The following is a 20,807-nucleotide window of genomic DNA, read 5'->3' on the forward strand; positions in this document are numbered from 1 at the left end:
GCCCCCCTGCCTCATTTAGCTTTTACAAAAAAGTGTCAGAAAACTTGCTTCAGGCAAAAATAGATGAAAGATCCATGCTAGGTCGTACCTGTCTGTATGTCTCAGTAAAGGACCCATCTGTACCATGTGTTCATTCAGCAATATGTTGGAGGATATGCATGTTCTGCTTGGGTCAGTCTTCCTAGGTTTTACAACTAATTCTTTTTTTTTTATGATGTTGGCATACTTAAGGAGCACTCTTTTGTCTGAAAAGGCTTGGAAAAACCTGCTGGAATGAGTATTTACAGTGGTTCTTCTCTCTTCTTCTTTTTCTGTCTTCTCAATGGAAGCTCCGTTGATGTCCAGGCATACCCAAGAGGAAGTGCAGTTGATAGACGAGCAGGGACAGCTGTCCCATCCTGTTCACTGCAACTTTTTATGTTGTAGAGCTCCTTTCTCTTACCTCACTGATCTTTTGCTCATGTAATATTTTATAACTGGATTGCCACACCTGTGTGAAGAAATCAGCTGGGAGAATAAAGAATTATTTGAGGTGAGCTTTCAGATATTCAGATCCTGCACCTCCATTCTGCTTGTCTTCACAAAACTTAGGGGAGCCCAGTTATCACTGGGAAATTATTTCCTCTCTCAAATGTGAGTTTTGATGTGATTCAATGAATTTTTTTATTCAAAGTGAATCAGGATGAAAAGTAGCTGCTGTAATCTTGCAGAACAGGAATGGAGGAGGAACTGAGCCACTTGGTGGTGAAGGTGGGAGGGGTGTAAGCAGATAAGAGCACACCTACCTAGCTGGAAGAGTCTTCCTCAGCAGATGAGACTGATGCCCTTCTTTGTAGAGATCAAGCCAGTAAATGAACAAAACTTTCTGAGGTGGCCACTGTATTCTAAGTGTACACTGGCTTCTAAGTGTACAGCTTGAGATGTCTGAAAATAGTGTGGCAAGTGTGGAAAGTTAGAGATGGTAACTTCCTTAGCTCAGGAAACAAGAGCTTTTTAAATTCATGTAACTTGGAGGTTCAAAACTGCCGAACATACTAGGAACTGGAAATCGTGGTCTTGCCAGTGTCAGTTCCCACAGCACCCAAGTTTTCTATCCAAATTCACTCAGTGAGTGAGAGTTAATAGGATCACAGCACCAGCTGGCTCTGCTGGGAAAAGAAGGGGCAGCATTGAGTGTCGATGACAGCTCCTGGGTCCAGTTCCAACAGTGGTAGATATCCAGGTCTTTCCCTCTGGTTCCTAGACACTAAATGTGTTATCTATCTGTATATTGACTTCCCATGTCATAAGGATCTCCTTCTCCATCCTACTTTTAGGAGCTGAAGTTCTGATGCTCATGTTTAGGACAACAAGGAGTTAAGACTGATTTGTCTAATCTGGTAAGCCTATCTTGGCAAAAAAAAAAAATAGGTGGAGGGAAAAGAAACTTGAGAAGCAAAAATTAAATGTCAGCAGAACTGTGACAGACTTGCATTCCTGTTTGGAGACTTGCCATGGAGCTAGTAAAAAGCAAAATTATTGGCACAGTTACAGTGAAATAACCAGCTGACCTTTCCTGGCTTAAGGAGTGTTTCTGGTTAACTGTTTATAAACCAAATAAGTATCATGTGGATTCACATTTTGAAAGGAAGGAATACAGAGACTTGAAAATAAACCTTGACAAACCTTCTTCAAATTCTCCCAACAGTTTAAGGAAAAAACCAAATGCCCAGAGCACTTGACTGCTTTCTGTGGCTATAGTTCAGTGCTGTTATTATTAAGTAATCATACAATCATGAAATGGTTTGGGCTAGAAGGGACCTTAAATATCAACAAGTTCCAGCCCACCTGCCATGGGCATAGGTGCCACCCATAGACCAGGTTGCTCAATGCCCAAGCCATCCTATCCTTGAACACTTCCAGGGATGGGGCATCCACAACTGCTCTGGGCAACCTGTTACAGTGCCTCAGTACTCTCTGAGTAAATAATTTCTTCCTAACATGTAATCTAAATCTTTCCCCTTTTAGTTTAAAACTGTTCCCCTTGTCTGATCACTAGGACTTTTTGTTTTGCATTTTGTATTATTTGTAGTTTGGATGGATGCTGCTGCTCTGGCCTTTTACAATAACCAGTCTAGGCTGGCAGTGTAGTGTTGTTTGTGCCTTGCCTATGCTGTTTGCCCTTTTAACTGAGGATGCTGCATTGCAGCTGCCCTGGTGGGTCTCAGGGAGCCTCTTGGCAGTGGGAGATGGGAGGGAATGATGCCTGGATTAGGAAGGTTGAATGTATGGTGTGAGAAGCTACTCTCCTTGGGTCTGTAAATCAACCATATGGAAATGGCTGTGAATTTTAGATTACTTGGAGAGGCAGGGGAGCAGCTCCCTTCCTGAACTGCGACTTTGCTCCCAACCTGTACGGCATGGAGGCTGATGTGATGGCCTCGGCTGGCGCTGTGGCAGGCCAGGCATGGGAGGGAGGCAGGCAGGCAGCACAAGCCTTGCCTGGGAACAGATGACTGGTGTGTTCTGAAGGGAAAAGAGACATGGATCTTGCTGTGTGAAAAATTGGGAAGTTCTGTGCTGTGAAGAAATGGTAAAGAATGAAACATAGATGAACTGTGTAAGAAGTGCCTGAAAGTATGAAGCATTGAGGCTGTGTGTTGTACCTGTTTGCCTATGAAGTTTTGTGTATCCTTTTTACCTTTTTGCTCCCTATGGGCCTGCTCTAGGTCTGAACTCCTTCTTCCCACCAATATTTTTGTTTTTTTTATTACAAAACACATCATTAAATCTTGGGGAAACCATATAAATGTGACGTCAGTCCTGTGGTGAAATGTGGAGTTCCCACTGCTGTTAAACCCAAAAGGCATTCTCACTGTATTAATCTCCCTTCCCACACAATGCATGGCTGGCAGTGGGGCTGAAGAGGGCAAAAGCCAAGCAAGGGAATCTGTAACTTTGTTATTGAGGGTGAGGAGTCACTTCCTGGACTTTCACCAGGGAAATCACTGAATTTTGTAAGCTTTTTCTAAAGCAGGATGTACTTTGGATTCAGTCAAGCAAATGTTTTGCCGTGGTCAAAGTTTGATGGAGTGCCTCTCGTGCTCTCCTGTCATGTTTGCCCAGTTGGCATCTGAAACCCTGTGAGCAGTGTGTGGGAGTCACTACCCTGACATCAGTGCTCAGTGTCTCACTGCTGCTGCACAGAGCTTGTGCTTGGTGTGCTCTGTTTGTTCCACCTGAATGCTTAGAACTTGAAAATTGTATTTTAAGTCTGGAATTGTGGTTCTGTTGCATTTTCCTTGAGGCCAAAGTACCAACAAAGCCTTGGAAGCAGGGAACTCAGGGTCACTTACCTGGGTCAACAAGCTAGGTTTTGCCTGGCTGATTTATTAACATTATTTATTTACTTAAAGCCTGACTTAATGTGACTTTTGTGTTCTGGCTCTGTCACCTGGTTGAACAGTGTGATATTGGAGTGTGTCAAACTGGGTGTCCTTAAACTCTCGAGAAGATGACAGATGTTGCCTGGTCGGCTTGGGAAAGTTGTGCCTAAGATCTGATCTTTGAAGGAAAGCTCCTTAATGTGTTTTCCCATCAACCTTACTAATAGTACAGTAGGTTAGTGTGGCTGGCAGGTTTTTACCCTCTTAATCTGTCTCATGTTTGGGAGCACTGACAACTGCTACTTCTCAGATGAACAGGAAAAAAAAATCCTTACCTGATTCAAATTTAGTGCTCTGTTGCTTTTATTTCCTGCAGAAGAGGTGGCATCTGTGACAATATCATCTGCAAGTACAATGTTCCTGGCACATTTGGATAGTGGGAACTAATTTTAACCACTTGCTTGTTGAAATACCTGTGTCAGTAAGTTCTGTGTGTGTGCATGTCCCTCTCTAAAAGTTAGCTCACCTGTATCTCTCTGAGCCTCTGTGCCTCAGTTATGGGTCTAGTTATTCTGGGTTGGTATTCATACACCCTACATTTCTGGTTTGTGTGAGCACTATTCTGTTGAAGGATGGTTGTATAAGCTATTGGAAAAAAAAAAAACAACCTGTTATTATTTGCTGATGTGCCTTGGATGGCTGCATCATGTAAATTTTTTGACTGTACACTCTGAATTAGAGGTTCTTCCCTCTTCTGCTTTTCTTTGCAGAAGTAGAAGAAAATACTGTATAATCTGTTTGGAAGAATTTATCTAGGAGAGATGAAAAAATTTACTCTCTCCTTTGGTGTCTTTCTCCCACTTTCTCCAGCCCTACAAAGCCTCCATCAGTTCCCAGCCATAGTGGATGGCAGTAGATCAAAGCCAGATAGCTGTTCAACCTCCTCTCCATTAATTGTTGGGAATCAAATGACCTAATTATTTTTCCTACCTTTAAGAGTGTGGGTTTTTTTCTTTACTTTAAGTTGTGAAATACTTAAAGTATTGTGCAAGTAGGTCTGAAGTAATGGAATACTGGGTTCAGTTGATGTGGAAATACCCTCAGTTCTTTGGAGTAACAAGGAGAAGGCTGGTGCAGAAAAAATTTGGGTTTTTTTGATAGATGTCAGCTGATTTAGGCAGAAAGAAGTGATATAGGTGATCCAGCTATTATGTTTAGCCACAGATACAATAACAGATGCTGGAACTGGTAGGAAGGTGTAAGCTTCTCTCAAACTCTCAAAGAATGCTGAAATGTGAAAATAGAACAGAATCCCTTTTTTCCTCTGCTCTTGTATGAAGATTTGAGTGACATCATTTTGCATTGCCTTCCATTTGGAAAACCCTGAGAGATTAGGTTGTGCATTCCTTTGTGTGACTGTAGCACTTGCACAGCTATTGCCAGAACACCAATCTACAGAAAAAAAAAAAACAACCCTAACAATTTAAAGGAAAGGTTGCTTTGCTTTGTTGTCTCTCACCATTTTCTCCCATGATTTTTTTTTCTGGCCTTTAGTAAAGTCTATTTCAAGAGATTGTAAACCACAGACAGGATAATCTGTTAAAAATAGTAGTTGGCATTTCAGCCTGGGTGGCTTGAGGTCAGGGTGATATCCTGTGTACCTGTTTTCTGTGATAATTGCTCAGGGATGACTTCTGAAGGCAGCACAAGTCTTGCAACTTTGGGGAATTTTTTCAGCCAACAAAGTGTTTATTGTGTACAGTGGTCTAAATAGGTGGGAGTTTATTTTGGAGTGATAAATACTCATGCTAAGGTCTGCTGCCAAAACAGATGTGATATGGATGCTGGTTACTGCCTTCTGGATGGGTTTCATTATGACATCTAGTAAAACAGTATGAATTTTGGAGCTTTTGTATGTTCTTGCTGGAAAAGATTATCTGAAGATTCTAATTTCTGTATTAGGAAATTAGCATGTGGGAATGGCTCTCCATTGACTTAGTTTCTGTAAGAAATACATCCCAATTGCAGCAAACAAAAAGTTGTACTATTCAACAAGAAATTTTGCTGCCAGAATGTGGGAGAAATGCCCACCTCTTTTAGCTGTGTCTGCTTCTGGTGGTTGTTTTTTGTTTCGTTGTTGTTGTTGTTTGGTTTGTCTTGGTAGGTTCTTTTAATTTGGTGAAGTGCGCCAATGGCTTGTTCTCAAAGGAGGATTTTATTGCTGTGAGGTGGAATTGACATATTCCCTATTCCTGCTGCTACCTAGACTATTTCCTTCGAGGAATGGACTTAGCCCTTCATTAGTCCAGGACACCGCCTGCAACTTTTTTGATTAAGTGAAGCAAGCCTGTTATTCACCTGTGCTATGGAGTTGTGTAATTTGACTAGGAAAAAAATGTTGAAGGGTCAATAGTTATCTTCAACATGTCCCTTAGGAGAATGACTTTCTAAAATGTATCTGTGAGCATGCAAAGGCAGAGAAGGTCAGCCTAGAACTTTCTTCCAGAGCGTATTCCTGGTATTGAGGACAGACTGGGGGGTGTGGGGCTTTCTGGGAACAGTGAGAACATGCCCAGAACAGCCCATCAGCCAGGTGAAACTCCTAGCCACATGCCTTGTCTTTGCTTATGCCAGTACGAATGCACAAGATGTGCTTTCAGAACCAGGCTGCCAATCCCTTGCCAGCACTCTGGAAACTTCTACTTAAAAACATTTACTGCTTTGGTGGTGATTGCATGAGACAAGGATCCAGTGTTTCTCCTGAACATACCTGTTGCATCTGTGTGTGAATGTTGATTATCTTGGATAATTAGAAAAAGCCACTAATGCAGGCGGTATACCTCTTCCAGGGTGTATTCATGGGAGTTGTTCCTTGCTTCTATATTTATTCCAGCAAAGCAGGCTGCTGCCAGGTGCAGATGAGCATGTAGAGCCTCTGGAAACCAGCTGTAAGCCCTGGACTTGCTGACTCACTGCCTAAGCTCTCAGAATGCAGGTGCATAGAGCAGGGAGGATTTATCTTGGTGTTTTTCTCTCTTAATAAGATCTTTGACCTTTGAGATCAAAACCTGGACATACTCTATCATTCCCTCTTCCAGAAAGCAGCAGCTTAATAATTTTGGCCACAGACAATTGCACAACTAACAAGCAGATGGCAGTGAATGCCCAAGAAGGCTGTGCCTGGATGGTATTAGACTGAACCATTGATCATGTTCTGGTGCCACAGACTTGTTAATTAGTGTGAGTAACTCCAAGCGCACCAGCATCTCTCAACAACCACATGAAAAACAAAGGAGGGGCAAAGAAGGCTTGGGGTAATGTCCCCATGCAATCTCTGCTTCCAAGTGAGCATCACCTCCCTGTTCCTGTAAGGCGAGGAGCTACATCAATTAAAACCAGCGAGGAGACCAGCAGGTTTCAGATGACTGACTGCACAGTGGCAGCGATCAGAGGGTTTGTGGCTCGATCAGCTCCTTTCACGAGATCCTGGTTACAACCTAGATGGGAGCTGCCAGAGAGCAGAGAAGGGCTGGCAGCTGATTGTTCAGTCCAGTCCAACACTGGCCTTAACAGTGTTTAAGGGAACTGTGTGTTCAGATATTTTCTTTATTTCTTTCCACAGCTCCCAAAGAAGGGAGGTGGGATACTGCCTTTGAGAAGTCCAGCTGTTTGCATGCTGGTAAAAGAAGCAGCTAATGAATGAGCTCTTGGTTGTGCCCTGAACCTTCTGAGTCTTGGAACACACCCGTGATCCTGTCTTAAAGGAATTACACATACCACCTAACTTTAGCACAGAGCTAGATGTCTCTTGAAGCATGCTTTGTAGGTCTGCTCTTATTTCCTGACCCTTTTTATAGACTACATAGGAATGTAACACACAACCCGGAGTTGGGTCAGTTCTGCAACAACTTGGCTGTTAGAAGAGAAGGGGTGGATGCATGTAGGGGACCAAAATGCCCAGCACAAGAATAAAACACCTAATCAAAAGCAGAGATTAAGCTTCACATGGTTTTAGTGTTCCATAGGCATTTCACTAGTTATGCAGTGAAGGGAGGAAATGGTTTGTGTTTCACAAAACTCTAGCAGGGCTTGTTTTCACGTTTTTCTCCCCTCTGCCTTCTCCATCCAGTTAAAAATCTTTCAATCTGCTTTTGAAAAAACAAATTCTAGCCCATGTTCAATTGTATAGCTTTATAATAAACTGCTTAAAGAACACAAAAGCATTTCAGACTCTTGAGAGACTATATTTTTTGATATGAACAGTCATCATAGATTATATAGCTCAGGGCTTGTAGATCTGTCAAAATGAAGTCACTCCCAAGGTCTTGGATTTTAGAAATTGTTTATAAAAGCATAGCTAGGAGGGGTTTCTGGGGTGTTTTTACTACTTTTCAGTTTTGGTTTGTATCAGAGTTTTTAGGCTGTAGGGAGAGGGGAAAGGAAGGTCATGGTCCTTAAAAAAAGCGAACAGAACCCTTACACCCCCCTCTCCCCCCAGTTGTACCACTAGTCTGTTTGTTTAGGAAAATAAATGCATCTGAGTATCTAGGAGAACATTCAGCATCACTGCAAAGTTTTTGCAAAAATGTTCTTCAGATTTTGTGAAACTAGGAAAAATATGATGGTATTTGATAGAAATACTGGTTGTACAGGACCTTTGGAGGTCATCAGATCCCAACTTTCTGCTGAAAGCAGAACTGTCACATTGCTGGATTGCATCAGCCATGGTTTTGCCAAGTCTTGAAGATTGCCAGAGATGGGGATTTGGAACCTCTCTGTGTAACCTGTCTGCAGGATTGGCCAGCCATAGCCCTCTTAGTTTAGCCTAGGACATGGTTTGCATTACTCCCAGTGAGACTGCACCTTCTCAGCTTTCTCAGCCTGACACCTGTTGTAATGTGCAGCTCCTTTTAAACGAGGCTGACCATGGGAGTGTTCCACCCCAAGTGCAGAACTCCACAGGTCTCCTTGTTGTAAAGTGTCTCTTGGCCCAGTCAAGTTTCCCAAGGTCCATCTAGGTTGAGGTTCTGCCTTTTCAGCCACCTCCTGACTTAGTGTCATTTGCAGATTTGCCATGGATGGAGCTGTGCTAGTGCCAAGGTTGTTCGTTTGGATGTTGAGCATTATGAGCCCTTGTGCTGACATCTGGGCTGCTGCTCTTGTTCCTTCCTGCCAACTGAATTAAAACAGGTTGGGGAAAACTGCAGCTGAAATAGCAGCACTCAGTGGGTGGTTACTGTGAGTGGTGCAGCAAGCACTCAACTGCCTTCACCTTGGGGGCTTCTGAATCACTGAATCTGCCGCAGTGCTGGGTAAGATGGGGATGCTGTGGTCAATGAGTGGTGATCCTGCTGTCCTCATTCCTGCCAGAAGCTTGCAGACTGCCCTGGTGCAATCCCTGCAGTCAGAGGGATCCCTGAAGACAGGCAGAGCTGCAGCAGCCCTGGTGGGCGATTGAGGGAGTAAAGTTCCTGTTTCAAAACGTGTTCCTTTGTTGTACTTTGCACAGCAAATTAATGTGGGATGTTGATACAAGAAGGGGACCAGAATGAAAACATCTGAAACTTGATTCCTTCTGAAGAGTGGGACTGGAACACAGTTAATCATTATCTATTTGCTAGTAAGCAAGTACATGTTTGCTGGTGGCAATTAACCTATTGTTTAAAAGATTAATGGGTGGGAGAAACATTGATTTCACAGTAACAAACAAGTGCTTTCTAGAGCAACGGCCTTGGGCCAGCACGTGGTGTGCTGGTGCCTTGTTCTGACCAGCACAGCTGTGTGTTCCCTTCACGTTCCAGCCTGTGGTGATTTCATAAACAGAAATTGTTCGTGTCTTTCATTGGCAGTAACTCAGAGATGCTGAAATAAAGTGGATGTCGAGGTCTTGGCAGTGCAGGATGGGATAGATTCACTTGCATAAATGAGAAGCCAATTTTGAAAATAGCTGATGTTTCTAGTGGGAAAATTTCTAGTTGTGCTGTGATGCCCTTTTCATTCATTATCAATACTTGAGGTCTGGCTTCTGGTGAGGCTGGCCAAGGGAAGAAATTCTGCATAGGCTTGCCCTCTGCTTCTATTTGGGCAAGCCTGGCTGGGCTGTGTGCAGGTGTGTTCACATGTCAGAGGCTGAGCAGTGCCTACCAGGGTACATTAGACATTGGCTAACCTCAGAGGAATGCTATAGCTGTGTGGTACCATGTTTCAGTGTCAGTGATACTGTGCAGAAACAAAAACACAAATCAGAGATGAGATGAAACGGAGATATGTCGTAGGTTCAAGATATATATGGGAGGGTGGGGGAAAATCTTCTATTAGCAAATGGGCAAGATCTTGGCTACAAAGAGGGTTTGGGTCAATAGAAGCTAATGTGGACTGATCAGAAAATTGTATTTCATAATTAAAAGAGTGCACAGTTTTCTGCTCTGAGAGTAGACAAGCAGATGTCTGTATGGTGCTGCCAGTTCCAGGAGGACTACATTTTAAAAGTGCCTGGTTTTGTTTTCTTCTGTTAGCTTGCCATGGCCTAGCGCTTTTTTAATTTCTAGCTGACAACATAATCTGTCTGTTGTGCTTGGTTCCCTTCTGTGCAAGGCCCTGTGTAGGCTAAGCAGAGAACTGCCCATGGGGGTGCAGCTTTTATCCCTCAAAAGGGATTTGTCAGGACTGAGCATCTTTCAGCAATATATTAATAGCTTGCAGTTACGAACCCTGCCAGTACCCCTTTAATTTGACATAATTTATTTTCTAAGCTGACATGTTTTATACCACAGTGCACGATTTGCTTCTGTGAGTGCTGCTACTGCATGTCACTTCTGAGTCTATGGGAGCTGCCTGGGAAGTTCAGGGCTGTGCCTGTCAGAGCCAGGGAGATCAGGGAGGCGGATGAGCTGGTGAGAGGAGGTCACATGTGCAGAATGGCACAGGGTGGATAGTGGTGTAAGAGAGCTCTTGGCCATGAGGAGGGGGCTGAGTGGGCAGAGCGGGATTTCTACAGCTGGTTGTAGGGAAGAGATTTACTGTTATGGGAGATGTGTTTGTAGCTGGTTGCTTATAGAAGACAGAGTGGCAGGAAGAGCTGATGCTCTGTGTGGACAGTATGTGATAGATGTGCTGTGACAGTGGGACTCTCCTTAGCTTCAATCTCTGTGGCTGCCTAATCGTGTTTCTTTAGACCTCCCATTTTATATTTTACACTGATGCGGGAAGGATCTGCAGTGGTGAAGGCATTGAATTGAATTTCCTGGCAAAAAGCACTGATCATGAACCACAATAAGCTGTGTCACCATGGCAGTAGGACCTGGAGCATAGGTCCCCCAGTTCCCAAGGTGTCAGGACTTGCTTATTTTCAAAGAGAGGCTTCACTGGACTGGCTCTTCTGACTACAATGAAAGAGATCCTCACTTCTGTATTGGGTAGACTCCATCAAACACCAGTGATGTGGATGACAGGCAGAAAGTTGACATCCTACTTGACTCCAACCTCCTTCAGCAGTTTTTGTCCTCATCCCTAATACATTTTCTCTTGTTCTACCCCAGGCTAAACCTTGCTCAACTCAAACACAAGTTTGTGATGAAAGACAACCTAGTTTTCAGCCAGTCATTTGAATTTTGGATTTTAGTCTTGGGAGAAACAGCCACTGTCTAAAGTAGTAACGTTTGTGTGCAATATAAGGAGGCTGGATGGAGAGGCGAGCTCCTGATGGTTTCTCTGTGGTTTTAAAAGCACATAAAGAACATGGCTACTCTCTTTTCCAATGGAGTGACCTGCGGGCTTAGGACTGAGAGCGACCCGTTGGTGATGGTGCAGAACAACTTGTACGTGCTGGAGGGAGTTTTAAATGAAGGCTAATTATTGGGTAACTGTACTAGAACACAAAAAAAAGTGTTTGAGTATTCTTCACGTTGGCAAAGCCACAAACCTGTTGATGTTTTTCTAATGACAAATGTATCCTTCTTTACCCTAGCATTTTTTTTTTTCTTTCTCAATCTTTCAGTAAGCTGCTTAAAGTAAAGACTGTAGACTGACTTAAGAGAACTGTTGAAGCTAAATTGCTATTTGGACTATGTTGCTCAGAAAAAAAAACAGTGTTTCCAAATTGCCACTGCAGAGCAATATTCAACAAATGCAGCTGGGAGGGAGTGTTTAGGTATGGTTTTGTTTGAGTTTTCCATTTACCCATACAGTTAGAGGGCATGAATTGGAATGGATTATAGGCCTAGAGTTGTGGGCCTGCCTGTTAACAGCTCCAGCTGTCAGTGTTCTACAGGCCCAGGTGCAAGCAGAAATCTAACTGAATTGTAAATTTGGCTTCTGGTTTTTTTTTTATCATAAAGACAATTTTCCTGTTTTAGAGTCAATTGTCTGTTAAGGCCTTCATCAGAAGAGCTACTAGTACTGCAAGCTACCGCTAAATGTTGTTTTCTGTGGGGATTAAGTATCTCAGCTCCTAATGCTCTGCAGGCTTTTTGCTGGCTTAGATCTTGATCCCTGGCCCAGGTATGTGTGCCAACAGAAACTTTCAAGTGCTGATGCAGTATGGTGAGAAAACTGTACTTCTGTGCTTGCATTGCCCCTGGGATCTGGTTGTACTGAATTTTGAAAGCAGTTGCTTGTTGAGGAGGCTCTGGCTGTGCTAGGAATGGTCTCCAGTCTGGTTTTGTGTGTTTGTAACTCATTTCTCACGTGGGCAGGCCTCTCATGCAGCAGGGCAGCCAAGGAGCTGAAGCTGCCTTCACAGCCTTATTGCTGGAAACTACTGGGACTTGGCTCCCTCTTGTAGAGTCTTCCATGAAAACTGGTCTTGCTCTTCCTCCAGACATCCTCAGCATTGTTCTGCAGTACTTGGTGCAGGCTCTTACTGGAGTCTTGCATTTTATTTGCATCCCGTCTTAAAATCCCATCTCAAACTACTTTTATGGGAAAATTTTGGCCTTTATTTGTATTTGATTCCTTTACTAGCATAGGTCTTACTTACTGGACAAAAAAAAAAAAAGTTGTGAATTTTCAGAAAATGTAGTACATATTTTGGGGACTAGCTTCAGACTTTTTGCTGTATTCAGGCTTTTTGCTGTGTTCTTTGTTGGAAGCCCAGGTTGAACCTTGTTTAAAGCTCCTCAGACGGCTTTTTTTGTAATGGCGAATTTTTGTACTTGTTGGGTATCATGGTTTAGGTTAGTTAGTGACTAAATAAAAATATTCTATAGTTAGGCTTATTCTGAATTTATAAAATGTATTAGTACATTTTGAAACAGGCAGCTGGTGACTGGGATGATGAGGAGATGTAACATGTGGGGGTTTTTGTCAGAGAGGAGAAGAGATCATGTTGGCATTGAACTTGTACCAGGATGCTGTGCATCCACTAACCTTGGCCAAAGGATCTGTGCTGCCTTGGAATATGCAGTTCTGCATGGAAATTAACACTTTAGTGCCCTGGCTCTTCACAAAGGCTGTAGGCAGGGTGATATGGTGTAAACTGCCTGAAAACAGCAAAGTGCATGGTTAGATGAACTTCTCTGTGGAAAACGTCACCAGCCACTTCAGAAGGAAATGCATCAAGGACGTTGGTTGGAAGGAAATTACTGCTCTGATTGTGATGACTTTGATTTCCCTCTCTAGCTACTAAGTGAAGGACCTCTGACACATAATTCCTATTTTAGCTTGGTTACCTTGGGGTGAAGTACCTCCATGTGAGAGAGGAAAGGAAGTAAGAAGAGCTTTCTGCTATTTCAGGACATGGAGAGGGAAACTTAGTGCACTTTGTTTCCTTTTGAGACTTGTGTTTAAATTAGGAGTCCATCTCCCTGCCATGGGGCAGAGAGGGAGGGTTTTTTTCCATTGCTTTTACAAAAAACTGTGGTGTCTCAAGTGTGGAGGTATTTGCAACGGGTATTGAAGGGGTGTAGCCAGCTGTTTGCTGAAGAATGCACTGTTGTTCCACTTCTGTATCAGGAATTTTTAGCCACATCCCAAATGACCACCATTTCTTCACGCTAAAACCTCTTCCTTTATTCGTAAGACTTTATTTTCCTCAGTGTAGTATTCTGTATGTCAGAGTCCTTTCTCATGTTTGATTCTCAAACTCCTGTGTATATCATGATACATAAAGCTTTATTCATTATTTTGTTCTGTCAGTCATGTCTGGTCAAAGATATTTTTCATTGGTATGGACTAGGTAATTCCAGTTTATATTTGAAAAATCATTGAAGTGTAAATGAAAACTGTCTTCACAGTGCTGGATGCTCAATTAATTGTATGTGAGGCTTATATTGGAAGGGTTGTACTTCTGAGCAAAACAGCTCAAAAATACTCCTTTAAATAAACATCTATGAAATATATAATGTAGAAAAATTCAGATAAAGATTTTTTTAAAAATTGCCTTAGTTATTCTTGTGTCTGTGTGCTGGGGACTTACTGTACCAGTTGTGTACCAGCAATAGCAAAGTACAAAACACCCAAAGAATTAAGCGGTCCTCATCTCGGGGAACTTGTTTATTCTTTATAGCAAGGTAATAATTCCAGAATATTTCCTCAGCATGATTAATGGTGTATCAGATAAAAATCCACCCTGACTAATCTCAGGGAGTGCCATTCTTAGTGTATTCTTGACATGCCACTAGTTTGCTATTTCACTTTCTTTTGGTTTGTTTATCAGTGATTAAACCTGCATCATTTGGTATTATCTCTCTGCCAGATGCTTGTTTGAAGGCCATCAGCTACAAATTAAACTTTTTGGCAAATGACCTCTTTGGGTGGGAACTGCTGCTTTAGCAGGACTTACTGCAGTGAAAAATATACCATTTCAAGTAAATGTTTGGGAAACAGTGATGCTGGCGTGGCTCTTTGTAAAAGTCTTGGGATTAGTGTCCTAGATCTTCTAAATGTGACTGTGAGGGTTCCTTTGTCTCTAATCCCAGCCTTTTTTTTTTTTTTTCCCTTTAGGCACAGCTGGAGGCTCAGCGGGCTACTCAGGACTTTCAGAGGGCCACTGAAGTGCTGCGTGCTGCAAAAGAGACCATTTCTCTCGCTGAGCAGAGGCTGCTGGAAGATGACAAGCGTCAATTCGACTCTGCCTGGCAAGAGATGCTCAACCATGCTACTCAGAGGGTAATACAAACTTGCCCCAGCATCTGCCTTTTCCATACTTTGTGTTCCCCTGTGGTGTATGAGGCCCAGTTTCTGAAAGACCATATTTTCCTTTTAGTCAAGGTACATGGCATGTAGGAAATGAAGCTATGAAAACGATGAAGCCTAAGGTTAAATGGTCTGGGCCTTGGCTGCTTCTGGGATAACTCTAGTTCTCTGTCTGGTGGTGCTATAGTAGTGGAATAGCTCTCTGCAGAGAATAAAAAAAGTTATCACCATCTATTTTACAGGGATAAACAATGTCCTAAGTCATGTCTGCATTTGGAATTGTGCCAGAATAATTGCATGGGGATGCCTGTATATGTGTGCTATGGGAGTGTTTACCCTGGCAAAACAGGGACATGTTCCAGTTTTAGTATATCCTGTTCTTATAGTATGGACTAAATTGAACAAGTGACTTTGCTTCAGAAATGTGTGTTTGAATGTAGAATTACTCAAAATTGTATGTTGCATTTTAAGCTTGCATGCTGCTTTATCCTGAATTAACTTTGGAATTCAGACAAGGTCCTATCTCCTTTGTAAAGTCTTTTTAAACCTACAGAAGAGATGCACTAACAAAGAAAGACAGTATTCTTTCTAGCAGACGTCAGGAAGAATTTTTCTGTCATTTGTCTTCTCTCTGTTAAAATAAACCTTTCTGCCTTTTTTTAACATAAAAGAACCAAAAATCCAAGTTAGAAGCCTTTGTTCTGTCATTTCCTTAATGTGCCAGTGAAGCTGAACTTGCTATTCCAAACATGCTATCATGCCATACAATGCCTATATTGTCTTGCAGTCCTCAGTGCAACAGTTGCTCTCTTCTGTTGCAGAAGCTTCTCAGTCATAAGAAAGCCTCAATTTCAGAGTGAATTTTAAAATCCAGCTGCCTGCTGAAGAAACAGGGAACAGAAAGGATGTTTGCTGTGTGTAGGGGAGAGAGAAAACCTGGTATATATAAATGAGAAAATGAACTCCAGGGTACTGTTTTGTGTTATTGTCCCTGTTATAATTTGGTATTTGCAGATGTGGTGACCTCTGTGTTTACACACTTTGCTGTGTGTGTGCCAGCTGTCATTTTCCCTAGCTGTAATCCTTACTCACTATGAATGAAGTCCAGAAATAGATAATGTTTGATTCTCAGAACTGATAGATGAGAAAACCAGAAGTGTTTAAGGAGTTGCTTAGAGCTCCTGACTGCTAAACTGCTGAGTTTTGGTGGACAGTGACAGCAATCACATCTGCCACCTACCTCTATCTAGCTGGCAGAACAAAAACTTGTGTTGGGTGACGAAAGAAACAATGGCAACTTGAGAGTACAAATGAATTCTTCTTTTCCTTGGCTATTTCAAAGGCATCCTTGTGTCCTTGTACAACCCTTGATCGTTCCCTGACAGTCTGTGAGAGGTGTGCACTTGAGCAAACCCAGTGATTCAGAGCAGCAGCTGGCTGCTGGCAGTGTTTGGAGTCGTGCTGGTGGTGTTGATAGGTACTGTCAGTGACTGCAGGACACCTGCTTGTTGGGGGCTGGTTCAAGCCAAAATGTCTCTGATTTGTTACAGCTGAACAGTAAATGGGGCACTTAGGTGTACTCACTGCAGCTGTAAAATCTCCTAGGCACTGAGTGGGCTGTATAGAGCAGCCAAGGGCTCCATGAATGGAAAATTTGTTGTCCAACAATTCCTGGTGCTTAAAATAGTCTGGGTGAACTCAGTTCCCAGAAAGCACCCATCTGCACCTTTCCATGGTGCAGCAGGTTTTGGGAGAGTTCCATGGAAGTTTGTCTCATGATTTTCATTGGTTGTGATTGCGGTCTTATGGCTAAGGCCAGAGCCAAGAAGGGTGAAAATGCTGTTGGAAGTCCTGACTGAACACACCCAGCATTAGTTTGTTTGGAGTGCTTGACTGAGTTTTGTGTCTTCTCTAAGAGTGGGGTGAAAGCTTCACTTGGCTTCAGTGCATGCAATTAATGAAGTGCTCAGTGTTCAGTGAGGCAAACAGAATGATTGGGATCTCTGGGAGGAGGAAACATTGGCATTGCCTACCAAGCTATGGATGAAAAGAGGTTAGGGCATGGGATCTTATAGAACAAAAGTTCTCCTTGACTGCCACAGCATTGCTGACAACTCAGATCATTAACTATGAATTACATTAGAAATCACTAATGGAAAAAAACCTGTTTCTGTTGGTGAAGGCCAAGGGTTAAGAAACAGACATCTACTGACACATATAAAATTTCTCTTGGAGAAAGCTTTTGCACTCTTGTTGTTTGGATTTTCTAGCTTTTTTTTGCATGCATTTATAAATGACAGTTGTAGTGGGTAGAGAATAATCTTGCACCAGGCCTTTTACAGCAAGGACTTAAGTGCAGAAAAGCACCTCTGAGCTAAATGTTAGAAGTGGGCTACTGACTCATTTGTTTCTTTTCTGATAGAAATATCAGGCCAGAGTCAAGTGTTTTTATTTGCTGTTCTTAGGCAGAGGGAGCAGGCTTTACTGAATGAATCGGAAACTTGGAATCAAACCTGAGCCCTGTAGCAGCTTGGTACTTGACAAACACTGTACACAGAATGCATAAAGAAGAAGGGTAGGCTAGAGAACAAACGAGAAACTGATTTCTTATACAGCCATGTGTGGAAATGCTGCCAGGTTACTTTTGCACTTGACCTAATGGATATAGACAAAGACTTGGGTTCCAGGGTACCAAAGAGGAAATGCTGTTTCCAGACCCTCACTGGGAGGAAATAGAGATAACGGTTGTATGTTGTAATTGCTTTTTGATGTCTTGATAGTCTGAAAAGCTATCAACACTATTTTTAATGTGACTAGCTACTGGGCTTCTGCAAACAAGACTTTTGTAGCCACTGATCTAGAAAATCGTACAATTCAACTGATGCAAAATGGGACAGTTACTGAAATTTTGTTTTTCCTGGGTGAGCTGGGAACATAACCTGTGGAAAATCTTTTTATTCATGGAACAGGCAGAACTAGGATGAACATGTACATGGAGTATAGGCTGTCAGTCAGAAATTTCTTTGCCCCTTGCAGTTTGAGCTATGTTTTCAAAGGAGGCTCAGAGCATAAATAGGAGCTGGATTCCTGCCTACCTGCCTGTGAAGATGCAACTAATCCCTGCAAATGTCTGTGCTTGAGCTAAGTGCTCACAACAGAAAAGCACTGGACTGTGGTGCAATCCTGCAAGTCAGGCAGCTGCTTTGCCCACTTTTACTCTTAACTTGATGTGTATTTCGGTGTAAAGTCCTGTGGTTTTTTTCTAAGTGTCCATTTTTCCACAGATCTGAGAAGTGTAATGACACTTAGATTGGCATTTAGCTCATGGTGTCATGTCTAGAACCTGACTGTGTATCACCATTACTTGCCAAAAGTTCCATTAGGAACTGATCTGATCAATAAGTGGTGTCTGGAGAGCAATTCATGTGGCCCAGGGGCAAGTTCATTGTAAGATAAATTCTCTGTTGATTATATTGGAAATGTAGACAGGCTTGATGAGCTCTTAAGCTGCCTGGGGAGGAAGAGTACTGTTCACTCTTAGCCATTGGCTTACCAGGATTTTGGCAGCTGCAGTGTCTCTTTAAAATTTGGAGTTGATGTTTTTGCTAGCGGGTACCAGCCTATTTGTACCTTGAATTGTAATGCTGCAGTTTTGGGGTGCAGAGAGCATGGCTATGAAAGAGAGTCCTGTGATAGGACCAAAGGATATTGAATTTTGGAGGGATGGAAGAAAAAGATCTTCACATCTGTGCTCCTATTGAAAAATAATTCATAAAGATGTACAAAAGGAAAGTATTGACAGATATGTTACATCTAGTTTGACACAAGCTGGAGCAGAAAGGAAGACACTTCATGAATTTCAAGAGAAATTGCTAATTTCTAATTGCTGATGCAATCTGCAGTTTTAATACAGTTCTGCTTTTACAGTCTTCCCTGAGATATGTTGAGTTCATAAATTCTGGCAGGGAGAAGAAATGTTTTGGCTCTTGATCATGAGACATTTTAAAAAGGAGAGGATGAGGGGAGAGTAAAGAGGGAGGAGGCATGCTCCCTCTTGGATTAATTTGGCTTGTGAAGCTCCCTTTGATATTACACAGTGAAGTACCATCTGTCAGTGTAAAATGTGTGGGTGCTTTCATGATGTAGAGAGGAGAGATACTTCCTGCAGCTAGAAAAGCTTAGAGGAAAAAAGGAGAGAGGAGAAGTCTGTGAAAGAAACAACAAACCACATCTTGCCTTGTCCTGATCTCTCTGTCAGTTTCTCCTGGAAATGCAGTGATTTTTTTGCAATCCCTCATATTGTTGATTCTTTCCTCTGGGTTTATTGATACTGCATTGTCTCTTTCTTCTTCTGTTTTTAATTCTTCCCATAGAAGAACAATCAATTTAATGTTTTGTTAAAGAAACAGTTCTTCAGAGTAATTCTCTGGCTTAGATGGTCAGCTTTGCTCAGCTCCACTGATAAAATTGTTCTTTTTGCATCTGTTATTGTTACTGAAATTTTGCCTGGAGTCCATTTTTACTTCCGATATGGAAACATTTTGGGTAGAACAAAGCTGCTTGTACAGACCTATTGATGGTGAATATATCCTCTACACTGACCTTCTTTTTCCAGACAACTGGGTAGGAAATAGAGGGTAGGGGAGGAGAGAAGAGGAATTCATCAATCCCTGTGTTGGGGGTTTTTGCCTGCTTTGTTTCCCATTACTTGTATCTTATAGCCTGTGCTACCTGGGAGGGTGATTTCTACATAGGGTAGATGGTCCAGTAATTAGGGACAGGCAAGGGCTACCAAATGTCTGGTGGTTGTGTGGGTATCCTGGAAGTTCATCCATCCTGGTGTTTTTGTCCAAGAGTATGTCCCCTGCTCACCCCAAGGGTGAGCTGAAAGGCAGGTACAATGTCAGGAGGTGAGATATGTCTTGAGCAGCCTTTGTTTGAAGAGGTGTCATCCTCACTTCTTTTTTTGCCTTTTTCTAAGTGATGCTGCTGCATCTGTGATGGCTCAGGAGCATCTACAGTGCAAGGTGGGTGGTAGAAGCCCTTGGGTAAGACAAACCAGTTTATTTGGGAACTGTGACCAAGAGATTGTTTACAGGTCCATATGACACTGCAATTTTTTCACCAAATGTATTATTAGCTCTAATAAAAAGTACTTCTTTCCTACACAAGCCCGTCTCTCGTTTTCTGAGCCTTCTTAGGGAGATGAGGAGTTTGGCTAGCTGCTCTTACATTGAACTTCCCAGCTGCAGAGGTGGCAGCATCATTTGCAATTTGTTTCTGTCCACCAGCCCTGATAGACAGCTTCTCCATTTAAAGGCTGTTTGGCTTTTGTGGAGGGGTGGATGATCTCTCTTGTTTCTTCTTTTTTGAATGAAGTGCATAAATACATTTTGGCAGGTGATGGATCTCTGCAGAGGTACCTTACAATCCCCCAGGTAATAGCCTCGGGCATGAACCTTGAGCTGCTGTCCCAGGAAAAGGGGACAGGTTGTCTCTGCAGACTTGTGTGGATAATGTGAGCATAAGGACAGAATTCCCACAGGGAAGCAAGGCTGTGAGGGGAGAGAGAGAGATTTTCTTACATTACTGACTTCTCAAAAGGATGAAGTATATAGCCTTTTTTCCCCCTTTCTTTCTGGACAAGGTAATGAACGTGGGTATATATGGTTGGCAGCAAATTCCACATTTTGTCAGATATTTTGAGGAGTTTGCAATGTGTCATCCTCAAATCCCAGTTCTGCAGGGTTCAGCATTTCTGTGACGTTTGATATGAGACATTTGAAAAATCAGCACAGTACTGGACACCTAACCTGCTTTACAATCCCGGTGTTGGTCATACTTATCAGGTGATTTATCCCAGATATCAAAGTTTATGCTAATTTTGCCCCAAGAATGGATGTGAGTGACTGACATGTAGCTGAGCATTGGCAAATTCCAGTTGCTCCATTATTTTGTAGCTTACGGCATTTTTAAATTGCACTTTCCTTGCCACGCTAGAAAGAAGATGAACCACCTTCTGTGCAGTCTTTGGAGACTGCAGTTTAATTTAAGAGACTTCCACGTTGAAACCAGCCTTGTCTGACATGTTTCACTAAGGCAAGTCTTTGCATCAACTGACTTTAAAACAGCTGTTTGAGATAAGAGGCTGCAGTTTGTTTTTCAAGATGCAGAAGAGAATATGTTATGAGCCTGATAGATTTTTTTTTTCTTTTTCCCTTTCTTTGAAAATGGATGCCTTATATATGTGAGAATGTTGAAGGGTGTTGGAGTTGAGTATATTATTTTATATGTGATCAGAAAATCCTT

The 20,807-nt window shown here is 42.3% G+C and overlaps 1 protein-coding gene across 1 annotated transcript in view; it reads left to right on the top strand.

Annotated features, from left to right (window-relative positions):
- SH3BP5 (SH3 domain binding protein 5) overlaps positions 1 to 20,807 on the top strand; it is a 51,205-nt gene that overhangs the window by 17,138 nt on the left and 13,260 nt on the right. Inside the window, exon 4 of the mRNA XM_053959194.1 lies at positions 14,307 to 14,471. Within this exon, the coding sequence (XP_053815169.1) occupies positions 14,307 to 14,471 (165 nt within the window). The remainder of the gene's footprint in view (positions 1 to 14,306; positions 14,472 to 20,807) is intronic.

Source organism: Vidua chalybeata, chromosome 1 (assembly GCF_026979565.1).
Source record: "Vidua chalybeata isolate OUT-0048 chromosome 1, bVidCha1 merged haplotype, whole genome shotgun sequence".
Lineage (NCBI taxonomy): Eukaryota > Metazoa > Chordata > Aves > Passeriformes > Viduidae > Vidua > Vidua chalybeata.